Source organism: Anoplophora glabripennis, unplaced genomic scaffold (assembly GCF_000390285.2).
Source record: "Anoplophora glabripennis isolate ALB-LARVAE unplaced genomic scaffold, Agla_2.0 scaffold217, whole genome shotgun sequence".
In the NCBI taxonomy this organism is placed as follows: domain Eukaryota; kingdom Metazoa; phylum Arthropoda; class Insecta; order Coleoptera; family Cerambycidae; genus Anoplophora; species Anoplophora glabripennis.
The window spans coordinates 212696-223769 of NW_019416331.1; the positions used below are offsets into that span (position 1 = coordinate 212696).

General features: G+C 31.5%; 1 protein-coding gene across 1 annotated transcript in view; it reads left to right on the top strand.

Annotated features, from left to right (window-relative positions):
• Positions 1 to 11074, top strand: part of LOC111691398 (trafficking kinesin-binding protein 1-like) — an 83448-nt gene that overhangs the window by 27082 nt on the left and 45292 nt on the right. The window contains exons 3-4 of the mRNA XM_023454136.1: positions 5418 to 5729; positions 9653 to 9852. Coding sequence (XP_023309904.1) covers positions 9759 to 9852 — 94 coding nt within the window. The 5' untranslated portion in view covers positions 5418 to 5729; positions 9653 to 9758. The remainder of the gene's footprint in view (positions 1 to 5417; positions 5730 to 9652; positions 9853 to 11074) is intronic.

Consider the following 11074-nt stretch of genomic DNA (forward strand, 5'->3'; position numbering starts at 1 on the left):
ACGGTAAATTGAAGTAGGAAACATGTAAGCATGTATCTACAGACTGTCTTTTATATGACGGCACAGTCCGTTTGCTACTATGTAGTATTTTTGTCACAAAATCACTGATTTAATGCTCTATTGATTGGCCTATACCTGTAACCTCCCGTGATCAATATGTGCTTCTTCATTTAAATACACCCTGTACAGTTGTAACACGATATTGCCTGTACGTATTTTATGCTTTATTGAATGTTTACGAACCATGGGGTGTTTCATTTCTATTTTCGGGTCGAATATTATTGATTACGGTAACTACCACGTCGCATGGTTATTAAGGTAGGGCAGTAGAAGTGTGTCAACCCTGTAGGCGACTCGTACCGTCGAAACAGCCTTCTACAATAATATCATTTAGTGAATAAAATATATTTTCGCGATGATTTCTGTAGCTACGTCAAAAGTAGCGAATAACGAAAGGTGACAATTTGGATTCCAGTGTTCGCCCCGTTAAACTTGAATCTAATAATAATCGGAAATAAAACATGAGTGAAATTTCTATTTGGGTTCATTCTGAAAGACTAAAAGCAGGCGGGATCCATTCTTTGTCTGGATAACATCGCGTCGGTGGTGAAATGAACTTGGTATTTGAATTTTTACGCTAAAATAGTATACCGTGTGGAAGGAAAGTATGGAATAAATAATCGTTTTCGAAACGATGAATAAAATAGGAACATTTGCGTATAGTCCAGGCGGTAAGCATTCGAGGCGTTTGTATTTGAAGTCATCTATTTTGTTGTACAGAAAAATCCCAAATATTATGTAGAATAAGAATCCGAGTTTGCCTATTCCAAAAAACCATTCAGGGCAACAACAAACTTACAAAAATAACGAAAAATGACCCGTTTTTTGACATAATTTTTCCTGTAACGCTGAAAGTAAGCCCTAAATAAAAAGTCAATTATTAGACGTTTTTCAATAAAACGAATAAAAAAAGTTGAATTTTGCATTAACAATGGGCGAAAAATAGAAAATCATATGTATACTTGGAGCAATTTTTAAAATAATTTATAAATATTGTTGAAACTTTGTGAATAAATAGTAAAACATGTCAATTCTACCCTAAAAATTTTGCAACGATCGATCAAGTGGTTTTCGATTGACAGAATTGTTAATTAAGAAAATTTTAAAAAGTTTATCGCGTACCGTGGGTTTAAATTAAGGTTTAGAAAGGGCACACAATTTCTTAGAGATACAATAAATAATGATCAATGCTAAAAGTACCTATTATTATACTTTTATAACCATTTAGATTTTTTTTTTAATTTTTCAATATTTTACTCTATAAACAATTATTTACTGACCAGGGAATTGTCTATGCAATCAACAAAATCATGCACACATAAAAACTAGGTCGTAATGTAACCCCTTGTTTTTTAGCCAAATACGACAGCAATTATAGTACAGTCATTGAAGCTTTTCACCTCCGAATTCTTTGGAACTGAACCGATCGACTTGAAATTTGGCAGATAGTTAGATAAAAGGTCAATGAACATTAGTGACATAGCGCCGATTGACGCTTCCACCCGCTTGGGGGTTGACACCCTTTCTCGGGGGTGGAAATTGTTTTTTCAAATCGGAAATGGACATCGATAGAGATTCAAATTTTGAGCAAAAAATATTCGAAGAATTTTTTCTAGAAATCAATAGTTTTTTAGTTATTCACGATTGAAAACTTGGAATTTTGAGTGAAAAAAAAAACACTGTTTCAAAGTATTTTTCACGAATAACTCAAAAACTACCCATTTTATTAAAAAAAGTGCAACGAACAAAAATATAGCTTATAAATAAACAAAGAAAATCGTTTTTTAAAAAGTCTAGTACGTCCTATACAAAGCGAAATATGGTTAGTGGAAGGGGACTTGTTATGGGGGGAATACTTGAATCGATGTATTCAACGTGAAATAACTGAAAAAGGATTAATTTTACGTGTATAACGCTCCAGGAGTTTTTTGTTGTACTCAAAGAGACCTTCAAAATGAGTACTTATAAAAGTTAATTAGAGCAAAATTGAAGGAGTTATCGTCAAAAACAGATGGGTTGCTCATATTTTTTAAGGAAAAATGAGCAGTAAACGCTGTACCATTTTCATCAGAATTAAAATTAATCGTAGACCCTTTACAATTAGTTTTGTNTTCTTTCCTCGAAACTTTTATCTAAATAATCATGAGAATATTTTATACAGGGTATCGCGGTACTTGATACAAAAAAGTCGAGTATAGATATATAAGGACAAAATAATATCAGTTCTTCATATAAATTTTTTTCATACGGGCCTTCGTTAACAAGTTACGGGCCCTCAAAGGTAAAAATTAAAAAGTTATTTTTATTTACAGTCTATGAACTATTAATTTCAGCATGATGCAAATTTGGTGATCGATAACACTTGCGTACAGCTTGTTTTTGATGCTGTAACTGTGTAATTTTTTAATTTTCACCTTTGAGGGCCCGTAACTTGTTAACGAACGCCCGTATGAAAAAAAAAATATATGAAGAACTTATATTATTTTGACCTCATCTATCTGTACTTTTTTGTATCAAGTACCGGGACACCCAGTATAAAGACATAGTGAAGAATATAACCTTTAGGCAAATTGTGGAAACAAAATGAATTTCTTAATTATGTGCCTATTTTGCGAGCTATACTTATACGGAGTGTCACAAATTAGTAGGTCAAGCTGTTGACCAGAGATTACTTTGTTTATAAAGCTAAATTTCCACTGAATTGCAGAATTTCTTAAAAAATATTACTATTGTGCTTCTACTTCAGAATTTCGAAACAATAAAAATGTTTTGCCACTGAATACGCTAAGAAAACAACAGAGATCCTCTTTTTATAAGAAATATTTTGTTTTTTAGGCAACATTTAAATCTAACGGAGTGACTAATATTCATAACACTCACTTATTAGCAGATGAAAATCTAGCAATTATCATACAGACATACCAAATGAATTTTAAGCCAATGTATAGATGAAAATGGTTAATAATTTTCTTTTAATCCAGATTTTCTCGCCACCTGGATTAAATGTCGAGGAATTTTATATTTTTTGTTCAACAATTTCATAGGTCTTTTTGATGGTGATTTACCTGTGACTGCTAATCCGAAACATTCGTATTATTTCAGTAATCCAAGTCGTCTGACATTGGCTACTTGATTATTTTGTATAATCCATCTTTCAAGTTAACTTTGAATACATTTCCTTGGGATTTTTGGCAGAGATTCCAGTACCTTTAGATAATTCCTAAAATTATTGAGTAAAATGTGACGATCTCTAAAACAGTACTTTAAAAGACACTGTTTCTTAATAATTTGATAATTTGATATTTTTTTTGTCTGGCAATTCGTTTTTTAATAAAAAATACATTTACAAACTCAAATTAAAAATGCCAGACATGTTGGGCTGTTCGAAAATATATAAATAGAGTTGTAAAAAAATAATAAAATGATTTAAAATTTGAATTTTTTAAATTTACGAAGGTTTTTCCTACTTTCCAACTTTTCTTGGCTAGGTAAGACACTTCTATTGACAGCATCAGATTCAGCAGGAAATTTTACGTCGGAAATAGTATCTTGAGTATGTTTATATGAAAAAGTCGAAAAAAAATGAGAAATTATATTTTTTTACAAGTTTGTTTATTTATTTCCCATATATTTTCGTACAGCCCAACTTGTCTGGCATTTTTAATTTGAGTTGTGTATTTTTTATTAAAAAACGAATTGCCAGACAAAAAAAAGACACTGAAGTTTTCATTAATTTTTTTACAACTATTTAATTTAATTTTTTTTTTTTAATTTTCGAACAACCCAACTTGTATGGCGTTTCAACCTGAAGTATAAATAAGTATTTCCAATAATAATGCAAAATGCCAGACAAAAATAAATCGTTTAAATTAGAAAAAAAAGAAAACCAAGTATGTATTCATTAATTTTTTTTGTAACTTTTCAATTTATTTATACATTTTCGAACATCTCAACTTGTCTGGCATTTGTATATTGTGTTTATACGCGTATTTCTAATTGAAATTCAAAATGCCAGACAAAAATAAATCATAAACTTTAATATATTTTTTACGAATTTTCTTTTGTCTGGCACAATTTTTCCATTTTCCAAGGATCCCACACTTTTCTTATGGAAAGTGGCTTTTGGCCAATTTTTTTGAAAGTTCGCAGGTTGATAGTTCTTAACATGTACATCAAAAGTTTCGATGGGCACAAAGCCCTAAATCCACCCCTCCCCCCCCCAAAAACTGCCCTCAAGTAGCGGGGGAATTTAACTGATTTCTGCATGTAAATAATTTATTTTTTTANTTTGTCTGGCACAATTTTTCCAATTTGTCTGGCAAATGTTTTGTGACAATAAATATGGGTATTAATTACCCGAGATACCAGACAAATAGTGATCGCTAAAAAATGTTAAAAATTTTCAGATAATTTTCCACAGAGAAACTCGACTCCGAACATTGGAAACCCTGTGGCAATTTATTTTTATCATTTTCATAACAAAAATTTTCATTGTATCGATTGCCAGACAAAAAGTAAACGATGATTTTTTTATCTTCTTGCAAGTTCAGCCCTATGAACCACCCTTTCGGCCATTTAAAAACGCCTGGCATTTGAATATTGTTAATGTCTATTTTTGCATCAACTTCCAGACACCTTAAAATGAATGAAAAACTAATTATTTTATGCAAAAGGAAATTAGTTTTCCAAATTTTCGAACACGGGTCGGCCCTTAAGCCATCTGTATTTTCATTAACTAACTTACCTTTTTCAGATCTCAAAATGCCAGACATATTTCGATGACAACACACCCATATGCGCTAGCTCACGGTCTATCAGTATGTTAAAAAACAACGGAGTTATTGATAAACATAATTTTTAAAATTTTTGCTTTAACATCCTTTGTCTAGAAAATGGGGTGCCAATTAAAAATGACATTTTCACCCTAGTAGCGGATTGACCTACTAATTTGTATACACTTTATATAAACTTGGCATTGTTGCAGAATAAACAGTGTTAGTTAAGAAACCAACTGTCTGACGCCAATTTTTATGTTATCTGTTCAAAATAACCTGAGAGATTATTTTAGAAATTGCTGTCATGTTTTAATATAATCTATGTTTCCTGACTACACAATGAAAAAGTTGTTAAAAAAATATATATATTTTTTAATAAGCCTTTAATTTTCTATAGAACTATTTTCGTAAAAAAACTATTTAATTTATAAAACTATAATTATAAAATTAAGATATATCGCAAAATACCCATGCAAGTTAATATTTTTTCTTTACAGCTAAGGTACATATTTGCAGCAATACTTTAACAAAATAATATTCACTTAACACTGACTTTAGTAATTTATTCATTTTCTTCCTCAGTCTCAGAAGAGTTTTCGTCTTTCAGTGATCAAATATAAAATCCGTAATGTCCGGTTTAAAACACCGATATACCTTCAACTAATGAAAACTTTGGAGCGCGTCCAAGAACAGACGTCTGCCGCGACGCCTCCTAGTACCAGCAGTCACAAAAACGGCGTCGTTCACAATCCGCGTCGCCCATTCATGTTTTAGTTGTGGGGATACGCGAAGAGTGCTTTGTGGTACTCCCGAAGTCGGCGGGAGTTGTGCGCGAAAAACTTTCAGCTGAAAAAGTTGTGACTGTGGCCGCATTGGGTGCTTACAGACTGCCAGGTAATTCGGGGGTGCCTCTTGAGAGATACGTGGTGGGGCGGAATACTGAAATTTTGTTTATTGTAAAATTACAAAAAAAAAAACACATTTTATTATGAGCACTCGCATTTTTTTACTCTATTTTAAAAGTATTACAATTACAAATTCAAAATAATGTCAAATAATGTTCTTAGATACCAGAAATCTAGGTACCTATGTAAAAGATATCCAACGCCTATGGGCTGCATGCCATTGAATTACACCAACAATATCTAGTAAACAGCTACTAATGATATGTCTAAACGTGATTAATACAAAAACACATACTTGATATATTGAAATTTTTAAATAATATAATGCAATCAGTCAAAGAAATATTCTGTATTCTTGCTGTCCTATTCTCTTAACAAAGAGTAATCACAATTTCGTATTGTTGCATTAAAAGAAAGTAAATTTGTTTTAATTAACTTAATATACTTTTAAAATGAGTACAAAAATAACTCCTTGTGCGTCAATAAAATATCTATTTAAGCGAGACAATTTTATATAATTCCTAATAAACGTAAATGAATGTTATGCATTCAGGTAAATGTATTTTTAGAATGTAATGTTCAAAAGCTATAATAACTGTTTACGAAAGAATATTTTTTTATTATATACAACTTATGTACTTGAAGATGATCTGGTGAAACTTTTTTTTTACATTTTCGAATCTAACGTATCAATGTCAAATTAGGTAAAAATATTTCGTTATCGGTTATTCATCTTTATACAGAATTATAAAAAATGTTGCGTTCATTTTTCACAACTCGGTAAACGATAAAATATATTTTGTTGTACATAGTGTCCTAAAGAATGTGTATACAGTTTAAGGAGGTATATCGGGTTTACTAAAATGCACAGATGTACTTGAAATTTATATAGCGTATTACCGAGTGCTCCCTCTGTGCGTCGTATTTTTTTTATTTATTTTTTTTTTGAATCTAGATTTTGAGATATTGTTGTTGAAAATTGTTCATTTTAACATAGGTTTATATGGCGAAGATGGACGGTGCGGCTCTTTTTTTGCCCATAACTGAGAAAAATATTGTAGAAATTGTGAAATAAAAGTTTTCCATATATAGTACACAGTATTATCTTATTTTTGATGTAAAACTAAGTTTTGAACATAGTACAGCTGTATTAATTAGAAACAAAAACCAATAATTGCATTTCTGTCTGACTTGAGGATTAATGTGGCAACGTCGCAATCAGCTGACAGCAAGGAGGGAATACATTTGAAAGGCTTGATAAAAACGAAATTGATATCAAACATATACATTTTTCCTAAATCCCATGTACATTGTTATCAATAATAAATTATCCACAAAAGATTATTTTCTGCAATGTTTTTAAAAAATTAAATTAATTAAAAAAGGCTAGGAAGCTGTGATGTATTTATTGGAATAAAAAATACAGTTGATAAATCCTTTTAATATATTTAATGGTTTATAAAAACATCGTAATTCGTACCGTAATATTTAGGATTACATAAAGTTTTCTTTACTTGATTAATATAATTAGTAATACTTGAGATAAAAGCATTTGTACAGAATAACAAAGGAAATAAATATTTCTCGGCAAACTTTATATCTAAAAAATTAGTTATAGTTGCAAAACTTTTGTAACATTACTAAAATAGAGATGAAAAACACGAACAGTGAGTAATAATGTAATTTCTATCACAGAACCTTCAAAATTGCATCCAACATTTTCTTTGACTTGGACGAGAGATGGGCGCGAGTGTCATTTCATTTCTTTAGAACTAAATTAACATAATTCTCGTTGTTTTACCAGTTCACATGATTTACGGATTTTAAATAAAGGATACAAATCTTCGCGAGGATAATACGATATATTTGCTATATATAATAATTATATTGTACATAGTTTACACACAATACATTTTTGAACGCGTACGCATCTTTACCCGAATTTGACGCGCAATATCTCCGATGTCCGAGGTCTGTAGGTTCGCAGTGTGTACAACTGCACTCGATTATTAGCGCTGTTGCCACATCTACATAGTGTTTATGCGTTCATTAAATATAATTTAAAACTACTTAAATATGATATTTTTATGTTGTTAATTTTCAGTATGTATGTTATGTGCATATTGAGTAGATTTCTTTGCTATATTTATAGATAATGTTTATCGCAAATAATTTCAATAGAATTTAATTTTTTCAAGTTGGTAGCGGGTTTTAGTCCCATAAGAAAAGCATAGAACCCCCCCTGCGATCCTCATTTCCCTCGGACCCCGATATACCTCATTAAGGAAACATTTTTCAAGCAAAAATAAGTAAAAAAAATGGTAGCTGTCACTTGTCAGTAAATTGAATACAGTAGAGGAAAAACTCTAAAAATATAGCTTTTACCAAGAATTATCCAAATTTAATAATCGATTCTCAACTCTCAACTTCAAGAGTATAATAAATCTAGGTGAGCTGAAATAAAATCATTTATACAGGGTGTTAATTAAGTATGCACAATAAACAGTTCATGTAAACATTGGTCCGCAGATGCTTCGTTTTCAAGATACAGGGTGTTAAACTATTGTAAAAAATTGCTATTTCGTAAATATCTTAAACACCCTTTACCCATTTTTGTTGTAATTTGGCAGTGTTATTTGTAATGTTAAAGGGCTAATTTAACCCTAACTTGATTAGATTTGTTAAGTCCAGTGGCGTCCCGAGCGGTACCTTAACGAATATGTTTCTTGTGTAGTCCAGGGATATGCAATTAAGTGGATTTTATTTTTTTCTCCAAAAATTAATCAAGATACGAAAAACATTCAGGAGACAAAAAAGTTGTATTTTTAGTTGCTTAATTAAAAAAATATATATAAAAATTACTAAAAGTCAGTGGCGTACATTTTTTTTTGTCAAAAATTAACACCCTGTATAACTCTCGACGTTATTTTTGCAAATTCTACTAAATCCGATGCCCATCATTTATTTACGGGAAAAGAATATTGATTGCTTTAGCTTTTTAAAAATTTATTTATCATAGATTAACACAGCTGTCTGGTGAAAATTGAAGTGGCCATATTTTTATAAAGAAGCATGCTACTCATATCATGATTTCTAGACTTACAAAAAGAATAAATAATTGAAATAGGGGCAGCATCTAGGATCTCGAAAAGTTCGCAAAAATATATATATTTATTATAATGAACTGACATAATTTACGCGTTTTTTTTTTTAATTTTTCAGTAAATTAAATTAGTTGTATCTATACAAACATCCCATTTTTGATAACTTTAACAAATATGAAAATTTTGCAAAACAAATAAGCTTCTAATTGTATTTATGTATTTGTCGATAATGAAAAAAAAAATATGCTTGTATATTACGCACATATTCGTGCAACTTGCAACCCTTTTCAGGGTCCAAGGGTATGCTGCCTCTATTTTTACTTATTTATATCGTTTTGGACCGAAACTTTTAAATTTTTTATGAGAATAGATATCCTCTTCTAAGAAACCGTATTGGTCCCATGGATCTTTATAAAAATATGGCCCTTTCAATTTTCACCATCCCGTTTTGTCGCTGGGTCAACAAAATAACAACAAATTATATCGTAATTGTTTTGCCGATTTGGATTCTGCATATTTTTTTCCACCTACTTGTTAAAATTCCTGCAAAACAATTTGTGGGATACGGCAACAAATTAGCAGAGTTAGATATAATTATGTAGTAGGTATTAACTTTTATTCATCCAGTTTAACAAACGCTTAAGTCGATAAAATTGAATCGCCACACTTAGAAAAATGTCATTCACAGGGAATTAGAGATATTATGAAAAATACATTGTCAATAGATCATCTTCAGGTTATTGCTTAAAAGTGATAACATTTTTTTCGCGGACTATTGTACGTACCTCTCAACTGGCGCCTGCCGAAGGTGTTACCCAGTACCCAGCGTGGCGGAGGGACTATCTAAAAAAAGTGTCAGTGGTAATGGTGCACGATGCCTAGTGGAGGAGGTGCGGCGCCATCTCCGAGGGAAAATGTTTCGAGGCAGGCCCAGGGTGCGCGTCGGCAGACCCGTCAACTTCACGGACTGGCAGAAGCAGGGAGAGATGCTCTCCAAATGGAATAATGGTAAATGTCTTGCTTCTCTCACCTTAGCACAGGTTGATAGTCGTCGTCGTCGCGGACGTTGTCTTTAGTCGCCGCGTGACTTTTCCGCTTGAGCGCTGTGCGTGCTAGTTGAATGAAAGGCCCGGTGAGGGATATCCGACGAGGATTGAGGTATTTTAGTAGTGTAGTTTGTTCTCCTTACACGCATGTCGAAAGCTCGAGATGTAGGGATGTTATGGGGTTTATCAAACTATCGAGATTATTGTTACAATGACAGTTATAAATATTTTTCTGTCAAAAGTAGAATATTTTGTGTTGAAACAGATAGACAGTTTCAGAGTAAAGCTCCGTGATTTAAGCTAGGGAAAAAAAATGTTTTTCTACTCGTTTATGCGAAAGAATGAAAGTAAAAATTTTTTCATGGCTTAGTGATGACTTAAGTTGAAAATGCCGGTTTCGTTTTTAACACTAAAATGAAAATGTCAAATTTATTTCCTTAATTAAAACATTAAACTAACTTAATTTCCACGAATTTTATCATTACTTACTTTCAAAGGAACATGTTTTGTACATATCCAAAATTATTTAATAAAATTTCGCTCGGCAGATGTCATATACCATACATGTGACATAGGCAATTTTGAATATAATGCTGTATTTATGGAAGGTCTTTCTGAAACACCCTGTATTGTATATTTATATGGAATTTTGCTTAATATATGAAAATATCTTATTAGAAATTATAAATACATGTGCACATTTTTTACGAAATATTTTTCATCATTTTTTGTCGGACTGACGATTTGCTGATATATTTTTGTCGGATATTACAATTTTTGCTTATAAAAAACACTTTTCTATCGTGTGTTAGTTTTGTCCGACATGTGGTAATCGATTTATCATACCCCGTGAAAATTCCGATTTCCAGTTGCCGGACTGAAAAAACGCGGCTTGAAATTTGTCGGACAACAATACTTTTTGACTGAATTAATTATTTACAATTAATTTTACTAAAAATTACCTATGTGGTAATTGATTTTCAATACCCTGTTATTTTGGCATGTTTCGACCGGTAGACACGTCAATGTCGGAGGAATTTCTGTCGGACAAATTTAAATCGGCATTTGCAACAAAATTTCCAGTTACTTAAGCTAAAAATAAAAGATGTTGCTTTGACTTTTCAAGACCCCGGGAAATTGCCATGTTTTTGGACTTTTCCGAGTGGAAAAGCGGAGGAATCGAG